We start from the raw sequence: 25,743 nt of genomic DNA, 5'->3' as shown, positions 1-25,743 counted from the left end.
GACGGTTCTGGAAGAGGTTTTTAGTGAATTACCATCAATACATTCCGAGGGATTATGGGTCTTGAAGTAGGAGTCGACGAAGGCTATGAACCAAGTAAAAAAATACTTGTGTTCTGTTTTCTCACATTCCTTTTCTTACTTAGCTTGTTTTATTCTGCTGCACTATGTTTCAAAAAGCAAAAAGATTAAGTTTTTAAAAGACACGTGATTCAACTCCCCTCTCACGTGTATTGATCCTACAAAGGAGACCAAAATAGCTTGCCAGTTCACCGCTTGGATTCTCGTTCTTCACAGCAGCAGCCACCACAAGTTAATTCTAAGGCCCTTTAGATGCTATCGTTGTGGCAAACATGGACATAGGGCAAACTAATGCAAGAAAAATGCTCCTATGGATCCAAAAGGCAAAAATTTACTAATCGAGGAAGACGTGAAAGAAGAGATAGCAGCAATTGGCCAACAATTGTATGAAGTTGAGTACATGTTGTACGATGATTACCATGAGATTTTGGTCATGGGCAAGAGTTTACTAACTCCCAAAGGTGATTCACAGAATAAGTGGCCCAGAACCAATATCTTTCATACCACCTGCACTGTTACAAATAAAGTCCGCAAGATAATCATCGACAATGATAATTGTGAGAATGTAGTATCCGAGGAGACTATCTGAAAACTACAATTGAAGATAGACCATCATCCTAAGCCATATAGGTTTTCGTAGCTGAAAAAATACAGCAAGATAATTGTAGACAAGCGATGCCTCATACATTTTTCAATTGGTAGCAAATATTTTGATATTGCTTTATGTGATGTGGTGGTCATCGATGTTGTCATGTACTGTTGGGACGACCTTGGCAGTATGATCGTAGCGTTATCCACGATGGACGGAAGACACTTACACCCTTTACATCAAGGGATAGAAAATCTTATTGGCACCTCGACGAGAATAAACCACTCTAACTCTAGAAGCCAAAGCAATGTCCCGGCCATAGACACTAAGATACTAGCCGAAGTAGAGCAGTTTCTAGCAGATATTGATGAGCCGATGCCAGAGGATCTTCCTTTTAGGCTACCACCTATGTGGGATATCTAGCACTAGATTACCTTATTCTAGGGTCGAGTTTGCATAATCGACCAACATATTACCTCAGTCCCAAGGAGATGGAAGAATTGCAACGACAGGTGGTGGAATTGCTGGAGAAGGGCTATAACCGTGAGTGTATGAGCTAATATGCAGTTCTTGCTCTACTAGTGCCGAAGAAGGATGACTCGTGGCGTATATGTGTTGATAGTCGAGCCATCAACATGATTACAATAAAGTACGTGTTTTCAATTCCCCGCTTGGATGACATGTTGGATCAACTATCCGATTTTAAGGTCTTCTAGAAAATTGACTTTAAAAGCGAATACCATCATATTAGAATAAGGCTTGGAGATAAATGGAATACCACATTCATGAAACAACATGGGCTATATGAGTGGATGTTCATGTCTTTTGGATTGTTTAATGCGCCCAACACTTTCATGATATTTATGCACCAGATCATGTGGCCTTTCATGGAAAAGTTTGTGATGGTTTATTTTGATGACAATTTTATCTATAGTCCGACATGGGCATCACATTTTGATCACCTCTGTGCTATTTTTGAAAATTTGAAAACAGAGTCCTTATTTGTCAACATAAAGAAGTGTTTTATCTTTACCACATTGACAACTTTCTTTGACTTTATTATGTCTATTGATGGTGTACACACAGATCAAGCAAAGATAGATGCCGTCCTAGAGTGGCCTCGGTCAGGAACCTTGCACGATGTTAGGATTTTCCATTACTTGGTTTCTTTCTACTATCAGTTCATCAGAAATTTCAACACTCTGATTACTCCCATCATCGAGTGTCTCAAGGGTTGAGATTTCATGTGGTTTGAAGAAGTAGAGGCTAGTTTTCAACTGGTCAAACAGAAGATGATTGAGACACTAGTTCTGACACTTCCTGATTTTGACCCAGTATTCGAGGTCAACTGTGATGCATCCGGTATTTTATAAGAGGTGTTCTGAGTTAGTTTGTGTGTCTAGTTACTTTTTTTCAGTGATAAGCTATTCAGATCCTAGAGAAATTATTTTACCTATGACTTGGAGTTTTACACCATTGTTTAGTCCTTGAAGCATTGATGTCACTACCTAGTATAGAAGAAGTTCATCTTGTTTACTGATTATGAAGCCTTGAATTACATTAGTGGTCAACACAAGCTGAGTAGGCGGCATGTCAAGTATGTGACTTATTTGCAGGAGTTCACTTTAACATTGAGACACCAATCCAGGAGTTTGAACTGTGTAGCAGATACTCTGAGTCATTGCTCTTCATTACTTACTACCATGAGTACTAAATTTGTAGGCTTTGAGGTCTTCACAGATATATACGCAACTGACCCTTCATTCGAAAGGATATTCCAAAAGATATATGATGGTTACCGATATGATTTTATTTTGAATAATGACTATCTGTTTTATGGTTCCAGATTGCTCTTTTAAGCAGCAGATTATGAGTGATCTTCATAATGAGGGGCACTTCAGATATGATCAGACGTTGACCCTCATCTCTATCAATTTTTATTGGTCCAAGATGACCAGCAATGTGACTCACTTTGTAGACTGATGTTTTGTATGTCAGGTCTAAGGGGGTTCTCACCAATATAGGTTTGTACATTCCCTTACCTATTCCAGAAGCTCCTTAGCTTGATGTAAGTATGAATTTTGTATTAGGATTACCCTGCACCTAATGAACCTTAGTTTCAGTTCTTGTTGTGGTTGATAAATTTTCAAAGATGGCACACTTTGTAGTAGGAAGACTATGGATGCTACTCAGATTGCCCATCTTTTCTTCAAGGAGATCGTGCATTTACATGACATTCCTTGGTCCATGATTTCAAATCGAGATACCATGTTCATTAGTCATTTCTGAAAGAGCTTACGGGAAAAATTAAGCATGAAGTTGGACTTTAGTAGTGCCTACCACCTTCAAACAAATGGACAGACCGAGGTAATGAATTAGATATTGGGACCTTGATGCCCGCTATAGGGGGAGGGGAGGGGAGGGGAGGGGGGGGGTGAATAGTGTTTCATCCAAATCGATCACTTCCTATAATGTTAGTACACGGCGGAAATACAAAAATAAATCTAACAAATAGAATGTTAAACCTAGAGGTAATAACCAAGACAATCAAACTTCTAACACGTTTATGTAACGTGGTTCGGAAATCACTTACTCCTACTGCACGACTGTCCGTAAGGTGGACGATCCCGATCCGTTAGTCGATGACTCCCCGGAAAATATCCGGCTAGCTCAAGCTCCTTGTCGGTGGAGAAATCTCGCCACAATCACTTGAATACAAACACACCGATCACATGAGGGCTTGGGAGACTCTAATAGGCTTTAACCAAGTTTATTTTGTCAGCCTTAACCAAACTTCCATTGCTTGGTTATATAGGCCACGAGTTGAAAAACTCCGCCTACCAGTCGACTGCCAAAACCATCAGTCGACTGTCCTCTATGGAGATTCGACCATTACAACCCAATGGCTCGATACCAGTCGACTGATACTTCCATCAGTCAACAGCTCTACACTAACCGAATGAACAGAAGCATTCTGTTCACTCCCAGTCGATTGTTCGGTCGACCGCACCAGTTGACCGATGAAAATATCAGTCAACTGCTACAGTAATGGTACAATAATGCTACAGTAGTTATACAGTACTGCTACAGTAACACTACAGTAAAAACCTTAATTCTAGGATTTAACCCCTGAGTACATTCACTCAGCACTCGTCCTTGCCTGACCAACCTAGACCTAGCCTTCTAACCTCCTCCATCAGTCATGCGTCCCTCAGATGTCTCCCCATCCTTCACGTCTTGCCTTCTGGAGCTTCCATCGACCTTGTAATTGTTGTCGGGTCATCCTTTGCCAAGAGGTCGCGCCTCCGGGACTTCATCCATTGTCAAGTCACACTTGGACTTACGTTGCCAAGACTACATGCTTGGACTTACACCGCCAAGACTCATCCTTGGACTTTCCTCCTTTGTTAAGATCACCCTTGGACTTTCCTTGTTGTACCTGTATCCTGCACACTCACAATGCATATCAAATACAACAATAAACCTAACTTAAATCTTTAACCAAACATCACAACATAGGGTACCCAGATTGCTCCAACATTAGAGTCTGGGCAATCTTCTAAGATGTCTCACAGGAGCTAAACCGAAGCAGTGTGACTTGATGTTACCTCAAGCGGAGTTTGCCTACAACAGATAGAGAAATAGGACCACATGATTGAGTCCTTTTGAGATTGTCTATGAATTGAACTCATCTAAGACAATGGACTTAGCCCCAATTCCACGTGTAGGGTGATTTAGTCCTAAAGCCAATAAGATAACAGAGCATCTTCGAAGCATTCATGAGCAAATGGAACTGACAATTCTTGATAGCAATACCAAGTACGAGACTCTGGTTGATAGTTATCGTCGTCGGATACTTTTTGAGGTTAGAGATTTTGTCTAGGATGTATTAGCTCATGATCATTTCTTTATTGGCGAGTATAATAAGATGAAGGATCGAAAGATTAAACCGTATGAGATATTGTAGAAGATCAATGATCATGCCTACAAGTTATGCATTGCCAGTCATTTGAAGACTTTTGATGGCTTAATGTGAAGCACTTGACTTTTTACTCTGTGGATACTGATGATAGTATTACAAACTCGAGAATGAGTTCTTTTCAATCCGGGACGACTGGTATAGGACCAAGTTAGGAGAACCTAATCTTCTGGAAGCCATAACTTTTGACTCGAGACTTAGAGTCAGGCTTTGTCAGCGCTTATACATGTAGAATTAAAAAATCTATGTTTATTATGGGGAACCTATAACTGGCAAGTTTCAGGGCCAAAAAGTACTATTTAGACTTTTTTCTGAGCCTCCGAAAATCTTTTGCTATTTTTAGTAATTTTTATTTTTATGATATTTAAGATATTTTTAGTATTTATGGTAAGAGTTTGTCTATATCAACATTATGTTTTATCAATTTTTTTGTTAAGAAATTTACTTTTTTGCTAAGGTTGTTTTCCTTTCTTTACCCGACAGGAATCAAGATTTGTATATTAGGAATTTTTTCCTAATATAGTTTTAGGGTATAGAGTCTATAAAAAAAAAGTTATGTAGATGTTTGAAAAATTATCCTCTATTATTAACATTTTTTTTACAAATAATGAATTTCTCTTTGTGTTCTTCGTGTTCTTTTATCGCCTTCTCCCCCGATTTGTCTTCTTATTTTGTCCATAGGATAATTATTATCCCATCTGAAATCAATTGACAAGGAGAGGATTTTCTGAGATAGCTCTCTTGAGATTCCTCTAGACTCCATTTGATACGACGAGTAAGGTGAGACTCCCAAAGTTGGGTTCAATGTCAAAAAAAAGTTAGTTGATATGATGGTTAAAGTCAAGAATGGGTCAACTCTTGGGTTGTATCAATGTCATGCCGAAATAAGTCTAGTGTCACCGCTGAGTGCTCTAGACGATCAGACTAAAAGGTCAATCGGACATGCTAGACACATTGCTCGGTTAGACCAAATTCTACATTCAAGTATAGAGGCTGAGTGTAAGATAAACCCCCGACATAAAGTCCGACCGGACATATTGTTCGAGCAAATTTCAAAGTCCTAACACAAATTTGCCCGGCCCCAACATCAGTCGAATCTTAGGGGCTCAGCTCTCCACTTCTTCAAATGTAAAGCTCTCAACTTGCATCGGTCAGACTCTCTCTAGAAGACAACATTGTTAGAGAATCGTAAGAACATATTAGGGAATATGCTATTACTATGACATATGCATGTAATGAAGCCTTCCTCTGCCTATAAGAAGGCTCTCGTACATACTCCACTCTTCGACATACTCTGACACTAGACATTTTTTGTCGCCTCATTAATGTGGAGGCTATGAGAGGCGGTATTATTAGGATACAATCAAAGTCTCATATTGAAAAGATATGAAAAAGATCATGAATTTAAAAAGATGTAAGATATATCCATTGGTATGAGCCCTTTTGGGTAGAGCCCAAGAGCAAAGTCATGAGAACTTAGGCCCAAAGTGGACAATATCATGCTATTGTCGAGATATGTGAATATCCTTCGGTCTCAACAAATGATATTAGAGCAATGGTCCAGACCAGATATCATGTGGGGTGGCCTTGAATAAAGTTGAGGGTGAGCCTAGAGCAGGTGACCAAATACTTGCGAGTAAAACCAGCTTGGAGGAGGTCAGGATGATCGGATGCTTTTAGAGAAGACCCAGAGAAGGTCGGGATGACCGAATGCTCGCGAGAAGACCGAGAGTAGGTTAAGATGACCGGATGCTCACAAAAAAAGCTCAAAGAAGGTCAGGATGATCGAATACTCACAGAGAGACTTGAAGCAGCTCAGGATGACCAAGAGAGGCCCGGTTCAAAATTTTCTCCCTATCAACATATAAAACTATCTCAAGGTCGCCCCTAATCAACGTGCCATCTCTCCATTTTGAGATAGGATCACCGTCCAAATCCATCGATCTCATGTCGAGTGCAAGTTTACGGGTGCCTGTCAGATGCCATTGATATAACAGTGAAAAGAAAAAGTGAAGGATGGCATACCACATCTCACCCTTGTCGGGTCATTCAACATGGACGCGAGCCACGAGGGGAATGTCACACTGTACAGGAATGTCGAATTCTCGGGGAGCATAATGTGAACATTAGTTTTATGAGCGTCGGCAGACGGCAGCACAGCACTGCGCATGGAGGCCATAATGGCGATTGGCGTCGTTGAAAAGCCAGATAAGGGAAGAAGATTGGTGAAATACCGGCCATCGAAGAGTTTGTGTTCATGCAGCTATAGATGGCATTATTTCAAGGTCCTGCAAGTTCTCTAAGTCTCACTTGACACCTTCAACTTCCTTTGGATTGTACAGAAATAAGAAAGGACAATTAGAATAGTTGGTGACTGTTTGTTTTAAATTTTAGAAAAGGTAAAATGTCTAGTTGAATGTTAATTTTTTTAATAAAAAAACCACTATCTTAGAGGGTAAAATTTTTTTCATAATATATCGGTCTATATTTTACTATAGGATCCATAATACTAAATGAATAATATTATTTTTTCAATTTAAAATTATAAAATTTTTAAAAATATTCTTCCTGTCAACCCAGTAGGGATCCTCTGATCCGCAAATTATGGATCAAGGGGATGACCCACTGATAAGGACCTTTGATTTGGATGGACCCCATCTTTAAGTAGGTGGGGTCCATTCAAATCAAAGGTCCTCATGTAGTAGATCATCCCTTAATTTATAATTTACGGAACAGAGAATCTACTTTCCTGTCAATCATCATGATGTTTCCTTCAAATAATAATACTAATGTGGTATTGAATTTTTAAAAATAACACTGGTGTTACATTTTAAAAATCAATACTACAACGAAAGTGATGAAAAATAAAACCACGGTACTATTATTTTTTAAAATTCAGTACCACAATAATATTAATTTTCGAATGCAATTATTAGAGCACTTCTTTAGCAAATCTAAAAATTAAATATATCTTTTGAGAATTTTATAATTTTAAATGCATGCTTTGGTTAATTGCTGAATAAGAAATGACGAGCGATGTGCATTATTCCTGTGTCCTAGGAAAGAACAAACCAAGTTTTGGGCATATCTTGTGAGATGTATCCAGTTTATCTCCTTCCACTGTGTCTCACTTATCCTTTTCCTTCCCCATTCAACTTATTTCAAGGGCAACCATGCACAATGCCCCACCCTCCAGTGACAAACCAAAACCCTGTCTTTACAAAACAAAACAAGCATTGTGGTCACCAGTCCATTTAGGCAGAGTCCCACGCTTGAAGAAAAAGGTAAAGCGGAAAGAGAGAGAGATAAAGCTTCTGATAATCCTCATAGTTGAACACCATGATTGAAGCTTTGGATGACATAACTATCATTCAACTGTATTTTTCCTTTTTTCGTGAGCCATATCACATGCAATCATTCTCTTCTAATTCTGTACAAAAGTGCTGTGGCGTGTTCATTGCAACTGCTTCATGTTCATGTGATGCAAATCATGGTTTTTGGCTTTGTGATGGAAGCTTTGTGGAAAGCAATTTTAACGGAGAATTTGCTGGAGACATCGTATTTTTGTAGAATTTTTTCTACAAGTGAAATAGGTTTAACAACGTAGTCACTCTGATTCAATTGAGAAACAACTCTGGTTTCATGGTATAAGATTTCATGAGCTAAACTCAAAGAAAAGATAAAAGGTAAATCAGTATATCAAATCTGGCTTCCCGCTTATGAGGTCATGTACTTGAACAAAAAAAATCATTGTTCATGAAATTGGATGGTCTCATTGACTGTTCCTTAATTCTGGCAGAGCTGACATGTCCCAGTTAACCCTTACTATTTTCAGGACATCTTCAATGAATTATAAATAATTTTTTTTTATAATCTCAGTATGTCACGTCAATAATATGAAAATTTATGAAAATATTTTCAATGATTAAAATTCTAAATAAGATATCTGTGATTCAATTCATAACATGAGTTACATGGTTCATATATATTGTATCAATTTCGAGATAAAAGAACATGTTTGAATTTTAACTACTACTTTTAAATTACAAATCTTAAATTTAACTTTTATAATGGTTCAAAACTTTTTATTCAACTTTTTAGATTTTACAAACCGCTTATAAACCTTACATTGGAGATGTCCTCATATACAATCATTATCTACTAGGTGCTACCGTCGGCACTAGACGTCTGATTGCATACGAGGCACCTGGCACTCAAGTGCCCAACGTGGGCGAGCATGAAGGCACCTACCAAATCGTCTCTTTCTATATATATATATATATATATATATATATATATATATATATATATATATATATATATATATATATATATTATTTTATTATTATTTTTATTGATATCAGATATTCAGCTTATACTGAGTAATCATGGATGACCGACTCGATTTCACTAAAATTTTCTACTAGTTATTAAGGTAAATCGGAAAGCACTTATAGCATGCGAATCGTCAACCTAGTATTCTTAAATTAACTAGTCATTTAAAGGAAATATATACATTAATTTACCAAAATTGAGACTCGACCCTTATATGTTTGAGAAATTAAGAAGGCATTCTGCCTTTGCACCATTGTCCCGGGACTATTACGATAATATTGAAGTAAAAGGTGAAGTCGTCAACTTAGCGTCTCCTTTAGGACGGTCTGATACTCTCTAAAAGAGGATAAATTATTGTACCATTTACATGGAAAAAGTCAAACATCCAATGAAATATTTTACATCAGCTAAAAATTAATCCTAGATATATTAGAGCAATCGCTTATGCAGATACTAATTACGTTAATATGTGAGAGCTAAACAAACAAAACAATATTAAATCTTAACAAAGTAACCTTGTCATTCAAAATTAATGATCATTTGATTTTAATTTCAGCTGGATTAACAGATATAATGTCAGATCTGTATACTTATCCTTGTGTTTATCTCTATGAACACAAGGATAAGTATTGCGGTCGGAAAACTCTACCACGACTAAACTATAGACAGCTTTCTCTTGACCGGACTTGCATAGATCACCACACGTTAGATGGTTTGCTAGGAATCATTCTGACGTGACCCTTCAGATGCCTAAATCATCATCCTCCGATGAAAAACATAAAACGATAGAACATATAAAAGGAGAAAAATAAACATCAATAAGGTTGTTTCTTCTCAAGATTACTCTATATCTTAATAAACTAACCTTAACATCCAAAATTAATGATCATTTTATTTTGATTTTCAATCAATACCAATACGATATTTTATGTTTAAGACAATACTATTTTTGTGAAATCAAGAACTAAGAAAAAAGATGTTAACTAGTCTATTTGTATTGACAAGATTCTAATATCCATATTAGTATCTGCCTACTGACCAAATTACCATAACACTCCCTGTTATAATGCTCAAATCATGCAGGTAAATAACAAGTAATTAAAAAAATGACTATTTGAGGAATTCAGATTTAGAATATGCAGATTTAAACCAAACGTTCGTGAATAAATTTAATTTTTGACTTGATAAAATTTTGTTTATGTTCATTTAATATACACAACATTAATTAAACAAATAAACTTAAACAACTCGCTAAATTAAACAAATAAACTTAAACACATATATGTTCAGCTCGTTAACGTTCGTGAACAACGTTTATGAATAATATTCATGGACAACGTTCGTGTACAATATTCATAAACAACGCTCGTGAATAATATTCATGAGCAACGTTCGTGAACAATATTCACGAACTATATTCATTTACAAAACTTTTTTCAATATGCTAAATAAAATAAAATAAAATAAAATAAATAAATAAATTTAAATTATCAAACTCAATCACCAATCAAACAACTAAGAGTTTCAAACAATCAAACAAACTTGAATTGAGAGCTCAATAACATCTAAACGAATTAAGCTCAAGCCAAGTTCGAACCAAACTCAAATCAAGCTTGAATTGAGAGTTCAATAACATCTAAACGAACCAAACTCAATCTCATAATAGTAAACCAAGCCAAGCTTGAACAATTATTTTAAAAGTTTGATTCATTTTAAGCTCAAATCGGCTTAGTTACCTTATCAAACAAACTTGAATACTTCAAAATTCGGCTCAGTTCGATTACAACCCTATCTTTGAGGAAGAAAGTAATTTGTCAACTAAGCTAATTAGTGTGCACTTGGCCAGACTGATCATAATATTTACATTAAATAGAGAAGACTTGTCGTCTTTCCTTGTAATTAATTCGCTAAGAAACTGATGTTCTCTAGCTGATATGTAACATGACACCAGGATTATGCGAAGAAGAAGCATGACTAATAACATTGAAAGCCACAAATTTTAAAGCTGAATAGTGAAAAAGCTGTACTTGGGAACATGATGAGCGAAGGAATCATGTGGAGACCCAAAGAGTAGAAGCTCCCATGTGGATACCATGTGGGAAATATCTTCCTTTTGCCAAAGCCATCTGAGAGAGGCAGAAAAGAGTGCACCACATTCATCACCATGTTTTCCTGATCCTGCAGCATCCAAGTTGTGGAACCAACTGGTGTATCCCCCTTGAAGATACAAAAGAACAATTCCCTTGGTATGAGTATCTCTGACAAATCAAGTAGCTGCTAGAATTGAATTCCTCTATCTCATATCATTCTGGTGCTTAATGTCATTGAGAAGCCATGTGACATGAACTAAGAGATGTAGTTTCTTGAAAGACATTGTGATCAGTTGATTTGTGTCACCTCTCTATGATAACTATGTAATGGAGGATCAATCAGTATGAATACCACATTTATTATCCTATGGAAACATCACCAAACAAACTTGTCATAAATTGAACAACTCTTCCATGTCACATCCATGTGAAGTTCGATCTAATTGATTAGTCAATCAAAATGGATGATGGATTCGGTGTCTCAAAGAAACAAACACTATCTCAACAGAAGCGTGATGGTCCGTTCACCAAACTTTTTTCTGAACATTCTTATATAACAGTACCCAATGTTTTCTAAATAGTGAAACCTAAATCCCCTGTAAAGCTTTGCTCACTGATTAATTGAGCCCTAACCATCGGTTTACTCCCTGGATATGGAGAAGATGAAGCTGTATATTACAGAAACCTCAACTCATGATTTTGCCCAAATATCACAACAAAAAGACCAGTAGAAATAACAGAACCCTAATTCAACATGAGATGCATGGGAGCAAGAGAGTGACAGAGATGACAAATTTATGACATCTGGAATCATGAACTCACATGTGAGTCTACTGGCATTATTGTATTGTATCAGACCGCAATAATGGACACAAATGGTTCAGCTACATCATTCTCTGTACCAGCACTGCTGCAGAAGATCATATTAACTTAGATTGTTTGATATGAGCTTTGAAGAGAAATGCTACAGTGTTTTACTAAATATAACTGCTAATCCTCTGCCACTGATCTGAACTTGTCCTTGCAGTCTAACTGAACATTCATTGGCAATTCTCTGTCATTATTACATCACCCTGAGCTGTAGTAGCATTGACCACATTCACCTGGCCATATTGAAAAAGTAATCATGTTTTAAGAAGATGAAAATTATCGAGTTAATCATAATAAATGTGGATTAAGAATCATACATCATGCAAAACTATGTATCATGCTAAACTATGTTTTCTGATGCGAGTATGTGCATAGCTAGCTAAATTTAAGGAGCTCACAGACTTTGTTTGGACTGTCGGCCTTGATAACCATGTGCATGCATGTGGCCTGTCTCTGCCAAGTAGGTCCCTCTTCCTATGGCTCACAAATAAAATGGTTTTAATCATATCTTCCCATGACAGCCTCATTTAAACTCCACTTTTTCAACTTTTTCTTTTTTTTTGAATTTCTGAACCTGTGGTGCAAATGTAACTTCTCAACCTACATGCATGACTACTATATACCAGTGGCATGTTAAGGCGATTCTATGTTTCACATGGCCTCTGCATATTGATTCAGAATCCTTTTCCATTTCTCATTATACAACACAGAATTAGCATGCAAATTACTTGGTATTTCTTTTTCCAATTCATCAATACAGCAGACGTAACAGTGTGTTTCTTCCTTTTTCGGATGAGAAAACAGAAAGATGCAATTACAGGACATCTCAAATCAATGTTACAGTCAGCATGTGAAGCTCTTAAATAAAGATCTATCTTATGATATAGCAACTTGTATCTCAGTTAGATGAAGCTGCAGGGATAAAAAGGTATAGGATCCTCATGAAATAATGTCACATGTTATGCTTCTACCGAAAACCCACTTGGAGACACACACATTCTCTCTCCCCCTCTATCATATAAGCGAAGGGAGCCTTTAACTCACTGGATAGTTTTACATTGCTTTTCCACTCTCAAATTTGCAAGTAGCCAGCATGCAACTCACAAGCTCATTCAAGCTAAATTTCCTCAAACAAATGCTCCTGGGGTTTCAGCTATCAGCTGTTTCATCCAACAATATGAGCTTCCATGAGAGAAAAAAGGCCATCAAGCTCTCAGCTGACGCTGCGATAGCCTTTGCCAGAGGCAGAACGAGATGGTCACAGGGTCTCATCACAAACCTTTCCAAGAATGAGAAGAACAAGGACGTACTAAAAGGTCTCCTAGGAAGGGAGTATGATGAGTTAAGCAAACCATGCTGCAACTCATGGAAGATCCCTAGATCCAAGAAGATACTCAGGAGGTGCTTAAGGATGTCCTCGACAAGGAAAATGGCAGGAAGAGCACAGCATGATGTTGGTAAAAGCATCCTGGCAAAGACATTGGCTAAGAAGAGGATCCAAGTGCTTAAAAAGCTTGTACCTGGAGGTGAGTCCATGGATGGCTTCTCCTTATTAGATGAAACTTTGGACTATGCTATGTCTCTAAAAGCTCAGGTTGACGGAATGCGATGCATTTTGAGAACTTCAGAAGCCTTGAATTTCAAGTAAGTGATGAGCCGTTAATCCTTTGTTAAATCTTCATCTCTTTTGTGATGAAGGCATGGATTCACTAATTGTTTTTGCATAATACAATCTTGCTCTTTGTAATCACCTGTTAAACTAGAGCCCACCAAGATTCCACAATGCAAGTAAAGCAGCCATCATTTGTGGGCGAATGAAAGCTTGAATTTCACAGCCATCTTTGAAGGCTTCATGAAGCCTCTAGTGCACCATGCAAGTATGTTTTCTGTTAAGAAAGAAAATTAGAAGCTATGTTGGCCATCTTTTATCTTGTATTCTAGAGTTGCAGCAAAATCTTAAATGCCATCCAAATTAATGTTTGAGGTTGTATAGCAGTTCAGAAGTGTATTTAGAGAGAGGGATTAAGGTAATCTGGAGTACATTTCTGGGTGTAGGTGTCACTTGCTGATGTAATTATGTTGACATATAATACCTACCAGAGTATGAATCCTAGTGATAACAAGAAAAAACATTTCCAGTACACATGAGACAAATCTGCAGACTCTCTAGATCTTATACTTGCATTTGTCATCAATCAATCATGAAGAACAAATAGGAGCAAGGAGTAACAAACCAGAAAACTTACTGCAATTGTTGTCCCAGTTTGACATCTTCCACATTTATTTCAGACTGGTACAGGTGTTGAACAGAAAGAGAAACAACTACTAGCTATAGTCACTATTGCGTTTATGTAGCAAATGGAAACTAGCTCAAATTTATTGAGGTCAAGAAAACAACTTATTTTGCTTAATATTCACCAAGTCTCCTCCGTTTGGAAAATGATCGACTAACTTACGTGAGTGGAGAAAGAATAGATAGAAAAGTTATAAATGTTGCCAAACCTACCTCATGTATGTCAACATCCTTCTTTCCCAACTATGGATATCCTACTTCTGTATCACCCAGACAACTTTTCAACAAGAAATCCTAGATAAACATCTAGAAACAAACTATCCAAATGTGAAACATATCAATACCCCAAGGTTAGATGATCCATATTTCAGAACGTGAGACCAGACAGAGACTAGATTGTCCTAAAAATATCTACTTGGAAAACTCTTGATGAATAGAAAGGCAGCCAACTGTGGCTCTTTATCGATTATGATCTTTACAGAGTAGCCTATTAACTGAACCACAAAGTGCACACTACCATACTTGATTCAAGCTACACTCTATCATGGCAACAAATGCATTGCTCCGCAGCTAATTGTTATCTGGTCAATCTAGATTACAAGCAACTGAACACATCAAGGTGTTTTCGTTCACAAACATGCTTGCTGAACCAAGTTATGAAATTTTCTACGGAATGGGGACTTTGCGGGATTCTACTCAAGAATGGAGAAAAAATTTACAATCTAGAATTCACAGAACATCTCCACTGGAAAAAGAGAAAACAACAAGAAAAACGGTGAGGCGAAGAGAAAAGGACGTTTATGTGGGGCAAAGGAACGCACCGTACTGTGACAGGGGCAGTAGGGAGTAAACCCTAGATGGGGTGATCTGATCGGCCTCCGCCATGGCCGACCGCGCTGCGTTGCGTAATGGAAGCCTGTCGTGGCCCAGACAGGTTCGCGACGATCGCGCCAGCGTTAATGGTGGAGCCCACAGAGAGCGTGGGCAACGTTGGACTACTGAGTTGGACTCGATTAGAACATGATTATTAAAAAAATAAATATAAATCTAGTATTTTTTTTTCGTATTTAACATAATGAGTATAAATTATTTTAAAAACTAATATATATTTTTTTACTGAATTTGAATAATATTATATGAAGATCGTATAATTCTTTCCGAATAATTACATTTACTCATATGTTATATGGAGTATTTTCGATGATCATTCATTCCAGCGTCTCTGTCAATTATCTTTAAACTAATATAAAAGAGATAAATCATAGTTGATTACTAATATTACACAGATGAATAATACATGGGGAGGATAGACACTCGACTACTAATTAAAATTTAACTCCTAGACCTTATAACGATAATGTCACTATAAGTTAGCCAACTATTAATCCCGAGGGACAATAATATTCCAAATGAGAGCATTAAGTTTGACATTTTATCCAATAAAATACATTTATGTAGGATGAATATATATACATTAATGAAATAAATAATCTTGAATAACTCATTAAATTAAATTATAAATAGAGATGGTGGGCCTCTCAAGAATTGATGGGATGATAAGTGAACGGATGAATTTTTTAAATAATGAGAGTTTGATTATCATACTGTACAAATAAATGTTTATAGTGCTGGAACTACTCATGGCGTTGAGTCATTCCCTGTGACTCATTTGTGTTTCCCGAATTTATCCGATGGTAAATAAAAAAATTCCATAGGTCTCTCTACCAGCTCCAAATGAATGAAAGGTAAAAATATCTAGACACTTGGGCTTAGATAAATAGAGGTTGTGTCCCAAGATTTAGTGGAAATGGTAAGACACAAAGTACCTTTTCAAGTAATTTAAGTTCAATTTCTATGCAGGGCACATCTATAATGATTGAACTACTAGTGACACTGGATCATCATGTCAGGAGCCATTATGTTCTATGGATTTACTTAATGAACAAAATATAAAATCAGATGATACATTCCAAAATTAATCAACTCACGAGAACTTGATACCCAATTACAAAAAAAAACATATGAATAAAGATTGTGGCCTCCGGGCATGATGCAACGGCAACAACATTCAACAGACTTTCAAGCACTTACCGTTCAAATATCAATCATAGTTAAATAAATAGAGATTGTGAAGTGTTAATTTTGAACCAAGCTAGTGAAAAAAAAAAGAAAATGGAAATCACGTCAAGCGTAAATAACTGTTTCAATCAACCACTTAATTCATTTTCATGTTCAACTTGTTTTAGTTCAATTACTTTATTAAACAAGATTGATATGATTCGACCTAAATAGTTTACGGTCCTAATGAGTGTCAAGCCTGACTCCTAAAATAAAAAATTTTTAAAAAAATGAGAACATTCAATTTTTGTTTTTTTTTTAAAAAAAAAATCTCAGACCAATCAAGAAGACAGAAGCATTACGTACTGTCGTTGTTTACAGATGATTGATAGGAAGTGCTTCTCATCTCTACTCTAATCTGAGGCAATGTTAAACATTTGCAGGAAGAAGTAAACAGTTAGACATTTGCAGCAAGGCACATTTGTTTGTTTTTTTATTATCCCGTCTATGCTGAGTAATTATGAGATCATCAATTTGATAACATAGAAATTTTCAATCGATCATCAGATAAATCAAGAAACGCTTGCAATTAACGGTCTATTAATCCAGCATTTTTAGATCAACTGTTCATTAAAAAAAATTCATCCATTAATTCACCGAAACTGAAACTCCATTCATACTTGAAAAATTGAGAAGTTGTCTTGGGCGGCATTTTTAGATTAACTACTCATTAAGAAAAATTCATCCATTAATTCACCTAAACTGCATTCATACTTGAAAAACTGAGAAGTTGTCTTGCCCGCCCAACATCTCACTCTTTAGGAAGAAATGAGGTATTTTAGCTCAACACAACAAATAACTAACAACTTTTAAGAATAAAGCTTTTACTCTATTAAAAATAAGTGGAGATGAAACGAGAAACTAAGTTACAGAGGAAACATATAAAGAAATAGAACTCTATATTGGAAACATACAGAGCAACTAAGTTGATAATGCATCCTCAATGCTGAATAAACATCAACAAACAAATTTAATAAAACAACTGAAAATGCATTACACTATATATAAATAATCAACACAACTTACAAATTTATCTAAGATGCACTTGTTCAATGAAATGAGTTATACGAGCAATAATAAGTTGATGGAAAATAAATTAACAACGGATATTTTAAGATACATTCAGGTGGGGAAACATTCATTATTCATGAGAATTTTTATTGCTGAAATTTCAAACCAGTTTCAAGATTTCACAATAATATACAAGTCAGAAGCTTACTAGCATCTCACAAACCCGCACAGAATCAATGCACTGTATATTTCTGAACCCCATGAAAACATGTAACACATAAAGAGAAAGTAAAAAAACAAAGGCATTGTATGTAGCCACTTATCAATAGAGGCATATAATGTGGAACAAAACAGCATTAGCCAGACCCACTTTCATGGTTTTTGTCTTCGAGTAACGAGCATTTTGCCAATGTCAGTTGGTAGGGGATGGTTGATGTATGCAACCTCACCATGCCACCAAGCTGTTTCAATCTGTTGAAGCTGGTGGTAATACACAAGAAGGGAATCCCAGGTTATTCTAACAATTTCTCGCAAGCCTTCAAAGCTGCTTCTTGTGCGTGTAATATGGCCTGACCACTGGGGCTTGATTTAAGAGTTTTTAGTACGGCATCAAAAATTGCAGTCTGGAAGCTGGCATCTTCTACCTTCTTGAGAATTTCTTCCAGTACTTGGAAATCTACACCTCCAAATAAAAGCAGTCTACCAATTACTTCACCGAAATGCAATGGTGCTTTTGGCAAATCGATGGCGATGTCATCCAGAGTTGCTCCATAGAGTAAACAACCTGTCCCCAAATCCCTTGGAGTAAAAACTTTTTTAGTTAACAAATACTCCAAAAGCTTCACTAAGGGATCCAAACATGAAGGGCCCTTGTCCATAGCTATGTTTATGGCTTCCTTGACAACTTCAGGATGGTTTTCTGGACTCTTTAATTCCTCTATGCATTGAAGTGCCTCGTCTAGAATCTTGATGTGAAAATACTCTTCCAGAAGAGCAATTGATTTCTTTTGTAGCTCATTAGGATTGAATTTTGGTGTTGATATTGACTTCTCTGGAAACACGGGATGTGGGTTTTGAACAACAGACCTTGTGGATGATACTCTTTGATCAGGAGAATCTAATATGCCTGAGACAAGGGGAGAAGTAGAATATGGTGTGGCGCTGTGCTGCAAAAATGCACTAGCCTTTCCAGAAATGGTGCTACCACTACCTTGAGGTAAGAACTTAGAATTGATGGATGGCGATTTAGCCACGAGTGAACCATGTCTACGATTAGTGTTACCCCTTGGTATGGATGTGCTCCGTGGAACTTCCCAATCATCCCTATCTAACCCAGGCATTCCAGGCATCTTTCTCATTCCAGGCATACCTGGCATCATACCACCAGTTCCAGGTATGTTGGTAGGTAATCCAGTAGGACTAAACCCTCCTAAAGCAGGACCACCCTCACGGTTGTTTCTCAAGCTTGCAGTTGCACCAGGGCGTAATCCAAGATTTTTTTCTGCTTCTGAATGAATTTCACTTATGGTTTTGGCCTTGACCTGAAATTGGGAAAAAAAGCAATTCCCAAAATGATAAGAATCTCCTGAGAACACTAAAATCCTGGTTATTTAGTCATATTTATGGACTTAGGTTAAGTTGCAAAAGGAACTTCAAACTCCATAAGCAGTACTAGGAAAATTTTACCTCTTCACGACGAGGGATCCAATTGTTCGCACGAAGGTCAAGCACATCACGAACTAAAAATATTAGACGTGGTGCAAGTTGAGGATTTCTAGTTAGCCCTTTCAACCGATTGAAATAGGCATCATTAAATCGACAAGATTTGGGGCTCTCATCCAACTGCTTGCCTATAGTGTTAAATAACTGGCAAATTGCCTCAACATTTTCCTCAGCTGGACAGGTTTTGTCATCTTGCCCCAGAAGCTCCTGTACACACAGTATTCTCTAAGAAATCTCCCTTAAAGAGTACATCTCAAAGATAAACATGAAATAGGTGTAGCACAAACTACCTGAGCAATATGATGAACTACTTTCTCAGGCACCATTTTCTGCTTTAAAAGCTCACCAATCAAGCGAATGTTACCAAGAGTACGGAGCTTCACCATTCTCTCTTTATTCTTACGTTCCATTTCTTGATCTGACCCAGTCAATTTTCTCAATTCAGCCCTCAGGTCGTCGGCACCTTCAAATGCCTCTTGGCAGTTATTTAAGAGTACACGCTTGAATGTGATCTCCTTGCCACCTCCTTCTTCAGGAGGGAATGGAACAAGCTTTTCATTCAAGTCAAAACACAATTGAGCATACATAGGACAGAATGTTGGCTCAAATACAGCTTTCTCAAAAATAAGAGTAATGACATCCTGCAGAAAGGTGCTTATTAAATTAAATTAACAGAAGTTTTAACCTCAAAATATAAAATAAGAGCAAGTTGCAAGATTAATACCATGAGAATATCAGGTGTTGTAATTCCAGCATCAATCAATTGGCCTTTGAGAACATCAAATTTTTCTGGCGTTAGCTTGTTCAGTATGCTGCAATGAAAAACATAATTTAGAAAATAAAATCTTTTATAATGAATCCAATTGGTGAACCTCGTAACATAAAGTTAAATACATTAAAAAACAAATTGCATAGAAAATCAGCTTTTAGAGAAATGGAAGAGTACTTCTGTGATGCACATGGCATACTACTTTCATATCTAAAAGAAATAAATCATGAAATTATCGAATATTGCAACTATTAACGATTAGTGCAATTACCCTTTGACTGTTTTTAAAACTCGGTCTTTTTCACTGAGATTGCCTCTTCGAGCAGACCATGGGACTTCAGCCTTGAGCAAAGTAGTAGGTCCTACCTAAAATTTGCCAATGGAAGGATAAATGTCAGCATAAAATAATAAATAAATAAATATACAAGATAAGAAAAGGTAAAAAAAGAATATAGTAAAGGTGATATAGCCATTTTAATATGGGAAATTGTGAAATCCATATAAAAATGCTGCAGCATGAAGGCCAAACAATCTCACACATTGTGCAACAGTTCATTCTTGAACAAAGGCGTGATTCAATAAGATTAAACCCAGAAACCTACAGATATCTGTCTAATTATATGAATGTATCTTACTGGGTTAGCATTACCGTTGGAGTCGAAGAAGCATATTGAGAACCCTGCTTATTGAATTGGCTTATCTCTTGGTGTCCAGAGTTATTTGATTCTTTATGCTCACGAAGTGTATCCCAAGACCTTTGATCTATATGTGAAGTAGATGGTCCAGAACGATCACGCCAATCCCGACTGTCCGGTTCAAAATAGCGATTTTGTGATTGACTTGCTAACTGGTGTGCACAGACATCCAAAAGATAAATTAACAGAAGTGAATGAAGCATACAAAAAAATAACTCAAAGGAGAAAGGAATTTATTTTCTGTATAACTTAAGATTGTCCAACAATGAAATGACAGTGACAAGACAAATTGTGAGAACCTCAACCAGTTCCACATTGTATATAGGCTATACTAAGAATCAGGAGGAAAGTTCAAACTTTTTCCCAAAGATTTTGAGCTTTTCCCAGGAACAAAGGGTTACATGGTCATGCACTTTGATTAGGGCAGCATGTAAGATTTCTTGCTCACAATAAATAAGCTGGCTGAACATGCTCACTCTATTGTTTGTTAAAGAAAAATGGTATTGCCTACTTATGGCACATGAGTGCTGTAACCTAATATCAACTTGTAAATTCTTGGTTCAGCAGTAAGCAATTGTCTAAATTGTAGAAAACACATGGTGAGCTTTCAATTGACTAGATACCACATCAGTACAGTGACTTGGATGATTCTGGCTGGGGATTAGTTTTAAGATGCAGAAGAATTTAGAGTTAAGTATAGGCAGCAAAAGATTATACATTAAAAAATATAGTAGAATCATACATTAACATCGCGATGACCCCAAGTTTGATCTTCAGGAGAAAATTCTGCCTCTATCCCCTGCTTGAGTTTCAAAATATCATCTATGATCCGTGCAGCCTACGAACCAAAAAAAAAACAACATTAAATTTAAAGTCCTGAAAGAAAATCATTTTAAGTGATAATTTGTCAAAACAGAATATAGCAATGAGCTTGACTGATTATTACTGAAGATTGATAAAATGGATTGTAAATAGCCTCTTGCAATGCAAGGTTAGACTGCGTACAATAAATTTAGTATGGTCCGACCCTTTCCCGGGATCTCGGATCGGTGGGAGCTTTGTGCACCGGACATATTGTAAAAATCATTCTAGGCAACTAGCCAAAGTGCAACAAATATACACCAAAGTTTAACTAATAATACCAGAAACTAAAGTGGGATGAAAAAACAGGATTCAGTCACTATGAAGAGATCAAACTATATAACAGAGAGATCAAAACAATTAAATTTGAGTATATACCTCACGTAGTTGTAGAAGTTGCTGACTAGTGTAACGAATGCACTCACGACTTTCAAATCTTGAGTCTCCAATCTGCCAAAATAGATATACATTGTGTTTTAAGAAAAAAATGTAAAACAACCACACATCGCTTGAAGCGAAAGCATTGACAATTTGATCCATAGTAAACAGCAATTATAGTTGTCAAATTTATAAAACATAGTAAATCATATATGACATATCTCCATTAGTTTATCAGAATACAGTCGGTCTCAGTGACATGGGAAATAAAAGAATCTTCCATAAACATGTTGCAGGGAGTTAATTACAAGGAACACACATTGTAAGAATCGATCAACCAATCAATATCATGCCTCATGTTGGGAAAAAAAGGTTACTTGCTAGAATCCTTAAGAAATGAAGTTAATAAACTAGTTAACTGAGGTCAGTTAACGAGAAAGCTGCGATTTTCGTATATTCTTGAATAAGGATAGAGCCGCAAGCAACTCCTATTGACAACACGCAGGAAACCATGACATCTTAAAGGATTTTAATTACTTGTTTCAAAATGCGTCAATGTTAGTTTATCATTTCTTGTTCTTTTTCATGGGAAATATCATAGTTAGGCGATTCAGATTGAACACTTCCGTTTGGATATTTCCAGGATCACATTATTTAACTAAAGCATCCCATCTCGAAAACCAAAACAGATAATTCAAAGACGCGACCTTTATCGAAACAAAAACCTCAATATCTTATAAAAGCATTCCCCACCTACCGTGAGCCGGGAGGCGGCGCCAGCGCCGCTAAGGGGGCGAAGGACGGGAAGATCGGAGGATCTAAGGATTCCAGCGGCGGAAGAGTCGAACCGAGGGGCGAACATTCTGCTGCCTCGATTCCCGCCGCCGGGTCTCAAGCTGATGACGGTGGGATCCGACTGCATAACTCCGTGAATATCTCCTTTATCGTCTCGCTCACACGCTGACACGCAAACAATCCAAGGGCGGCGATACGATCACGCGAGCGACCTGATCGGGGCACAATCGGAGGGAAAAGGAAGAGATGTAGAAGCTGCTGGCGAATCCCTGTCGGAGCAGCGAAGAGAAGGGCGGGCGGAGGGTTGGCTGGCCGGACTTCTGTGGCGGAAGACCTTATAACGTGCCCGATCAGTTCCGTAAATAATGATCAAATCCAAGGGCATATACGTTTAACAGAATTGGTTTATAACGTTGTCGTCATCGTATTTTTAGGTCCTAAACAAACAAAGACTTCCGCACTCGTTTCGCAAACCCAATCTTACACCTTGACATCTTCACTGCCTCTTATGCATCGGGACCATTAAACTCGAACGAGGTAAAGTCGAAACTATAGATTGCCTTTTTTAAAAAAATAATAATAATAAATATTTAATAAAGGTAATATTTGAAATGTCTAATATACCCTCGCAGTTTATACACGTGCTTCGTTCGATCACAAATCAATAGTTAAAAAATCGGTTGGGTAGGATTAGATTGAACCGGTTCAGACCTAATTTGGGAGATTTCAAGTTAAGCTACTACAAATTCGGTTTTAAATAGTTAGTCTTTGTTAGCAACTCTTTGGTGCATGAATACAAATCTGTTCATCCATCGCGAAAGTTACAATGGTTAAGGCGAATCCAATCGATTGAAACATCAATTTTAGTGACGAATCGATTAGGTCAGTTAGGTTTTGTTTGAGTAAACAAGGATTGAATCTCATAAATCAAGAAGTTTTCTTTCAGTTTACTATTTTGGACCGAAAGAATTTCAAATAATTAAGAGTGTAATTGAATCGAGTCGAACTCTTGAATGTTTGAATTTAACTCATTTATAATTGAGCCGAGCTTAAATTTTATTTAATGAATATATTCATAACTTATTCGAACTTTTATCGAATCTAAACAAGTTTAATAAATATAAATTGAAATTTTAAATATTCATTAAAAACTAAATTATATATTTAGAAAAAATTATAATATTCTTATTAAAATTTATAATTTTATTATAATAAATAAATTTAATATATTTATCTATATTTTATATAAGTAGAGTGTAAAATCTATAAATTCAATATCAAAATTATTATTTTTTTATTTAAATATTGATTCATGCGCTTAACGAATATGCTCACGAACTAACAAGTTGAGTATTATGAAACTTGAACTTGGTTTATTTATCTTAACGAGTCTTATTAAACAAGTTCAAACGAGCTTTTATCAAATCGAACTTTGAAATAACTCATGAACGGCTTGATTCATTTACACCCTTACAAATAACTTTCAATTTTGTTTAATTTGATAGGGATATTAAGCAATCCTTCAACTATAAAATTGTTATCGTATGATTTGATAATCACGAGTTTTAGTCATAGAAACAGGGATTAGGAAGCATTGGGTGGACATCAAAACAAGGTGGGGTATTCAATTGGCAAGATCTTAGGAAGTGAGCAATGTTGGACCATAAGTTGTGAGTGATATTCGGTCGACACCACCAGATGGGTTCGGTGAACTTGGCTAACCGGCAAGTTACGGGCACGTGTCACTGCCCAAGTGGCCGCCGCGCATGATGGAGCAGCAAGCTAGCAACATGGTTGGGTGAAGCGACAAAATCTTAGTCCGAGCATCGAGCGACATGAGGATAGAGCTCGATGCAACTATTTGTCAACACTAGTCACACCACGAGAGATGCACAAGCCATCTGGTTGGGATGACTACGAAATATGTGGTACCAGAGAAACAAACAGTATGATGCACAAACATCACATAATGTATTTCTCTACGATGTCATTCAAGGCTCATTATAATCCATAAATACATCGAATAAATGCAATTTATACCACGCAACCATATTTGAATGCGAAATAAAAATAAAATTATAAAAGCAAAGAGATAAGAAGAGAAAATTGATGATCAAATGCATTTGCCTAGTGGCTTACTACCCTCCACCCATGGAGATCGAGAGACCATCATTAATCAAATCCTACTTTGGATTTGGTCCAATTAGATACGCAATGGATCCGACACACATTTTGTCATTTACGTTGTGATCTCGCCATCAATCCTGGTCACCATGAGGCCTTTGACCATGCTTTTGATCCATGAGGACCACTTTGCGCGACAGCCCATTTCCATTGACTTTGATATATCAACATATAATTTAATTACTAATTTATTCTACTATTTTTTTCAGCATTAACTTAAAATTTGCAAATTTACAAAGTAGGTGTCGTTGTTAACTTTTCTTATAGAAAGGAACTCTCCCCATACTTCTCTTCTTGTCCTCTTGCTTCATTCACGAATCAAGGATTTATTTAATTTTTGTTTATTATTTTTATATAAAATTAAAGTACCCTAAACTCCCTAACACTAAACTCAATTACCTAATTTCCCTATAAGAGTTTGAAAGTAAATATAATTTTTTCTAAATTTAATATATTTAAATTAAAATCTAATATATTTTTTATCAAATTAAATATGATTTTTTTTTTATTTATTATGAGGGAACAAAATTTTTTATTATTTTTTAGGAATAAAAAAAGGTATAAAAAAAATATAATTCTTTTTAAATTCAGTACTATTTAATTAAAATCGATTATATTTTCTATTCAACTTAGTACGATATTTTTTTCTTCTAATTTAGAGTTTGTATTAATTGATTGACTTATACTGAATTGATTGAGTCATTCTAATTAAAAAATAATATTAATTTAGAATAAATTATGTTTTATTTTAATTTTTTTTTATCTAAAAATAAAAATAATTAAGTAAATTAAAATATAGTAAGGAGTTCAAATAAACAAAAATTTACATGCATGCAGAGTGTAGAATAATTTTTTTTATTCAATGCTGAGGAAAAAGTTGAATTTGGTGTTAATTATTATTATTATTATTTAAAAAATCGTTGTTTTTCTTGTTGGAATTGAATAAAAGGCAGTTAATTGCAATGGCCAATGGGAA

General features: G+C 36.2%; 2 protein-coding genes and 1 long non-coding RNA gene across 4 annotated transcripts; 1 reads left to right on the top strand and 2 right to left on the bottom strand.

The window, feature by feature from the left end:
- Positions 1–10,734: 10,734 nt before the first annotated feature.
- LOC122027814 lies at positions 10,735–15,195 on the bottom strand. 2 transcript variants are annotated; one of them, XR_006124527.1, is made up of 4 exons: positions 15,056–15,195; positions 13,693–13,827; positions 13,462–13,573; positions 10,735–12,174 (listed from the first exon to the last, which is right to left on the bottom strand). It is a non-coding gene; the product is annotated as an uncharacterized LOC122027814 (long non-coding RNA). The 2 variants fall into 2 exon arrangements; XR_006124526.1 differs by lacking the exon at positions 13,462–13,573 and having other exon boundaries at positions 10,736–12,174.
- LOC122027813 (transcription factor IBH1-like 1) lies at positions 12,851–14,082 on the top strand. The gene is made up of 2 exons (XM_042586822.1): positions 12,851–13,585; positions 13,705–14,082. Exons 1-2 carry the CDS (start codon positions 13,035–13,037, stop codon positions 13,757–13,759), a joined length of 606 nt encoding a protein of 201 aa, XP_042442756.1. The 5' UTR covers positions 12,851–13,034; the 3' UTR covers positions 13,760–14,082.
- Positions 15,196–17,479: 2,284 nt separating the features above from the next.
- On the bottom strand, positions 17,480–22,919 carry LOC122027810 (eukaryotic translation initiation factor-like). The gene is made up of 9 exons (XM_042586818.1): positions 22,546–22,919; positions 21,789–21,860; positions 21,292–21,387; positions 20,504–20,701; positions 20,126–20,220; positions 19,810–19,897; positions 19,376–19,726; positions 19,050–19,292; positions 17,480–18,904 (listed from the first exon to the last, which is right to left on the bottom strand). Exons 1-9 carry the CDS (start codon positions 22,708–22,710, stop codon positions 17,876–17,878), a joined length of 2,337 nt encoding a protein of 778 aa, XP_042442752.1. The 5' UTR covers positions 22,711–22,919; the 3' UTR covers positions 17,480–17,875.
- Between the last annotated feature and the right edge of the window lie 2,824 nt (positions 22,920–25,743).

The sequence above is a fragment of the Zingiber officinale genome, chromosome 10A (assembly GCF_018446385.1).
Source record: "Zingiber officinale cultivar Zhangliang chromosome 10A, Zo_v1.1, whole genome shotgun sequence".
Lineage (NCBI taxonomy): Eukaryota > Viridiplantae > Streptophyta > Magnoliopsida > Zingiberales > Zingiberaceae > Zingiber > Zingiber officinale.
Note: the sequence above shows the minus strand (reverse complement) of the source record. Positions and strands in the feature narration are given on the sequence as shown.

What these genes read in the sequence shown, in the direction of transcription:
- LOC122027813 (XM_042586822.1), top strand. Translation starts at nt 13,035, where the DNA reads ATGCAACTCACAAGCTCATTCAAGCTAAATTTCCTCAAACAAATGCTC. An exon ending in TCAGAAGCCTTGAATTTCAA is followed by an intron (nt 13,586 to 13,704) that starts GTAAGTGATGAG and finishes CTGTTAAACTAG; the next exon opens with AGCCCACCAAGATTCCACAA.
- LOC122027810 (XM_042586818.1), bottom strand. Translation starts at nt 22,710, where the DNA reads ATGCAGTCGGATCCCACCGTCATCAGCTTGAGACCCGGCGGCGGGAAT. An exon ending in AACTTCTACAACTACGTGAG is followed by an intron (nt 21,388 to 21,788) that starts GTATATACTCAA and finishes TTTGGTTCGTAG; the next exon opens with GCTGCACGGATCATAGATGA. An exon ending in CAACACCTGATATTCTCATG is followed by an intron (nt 19,727 to 19,809) that starts GTATTAATCTTG and finishes ACCTTTCTGCAG; the next exon opens with GATGTCATTACTCTTATTTT.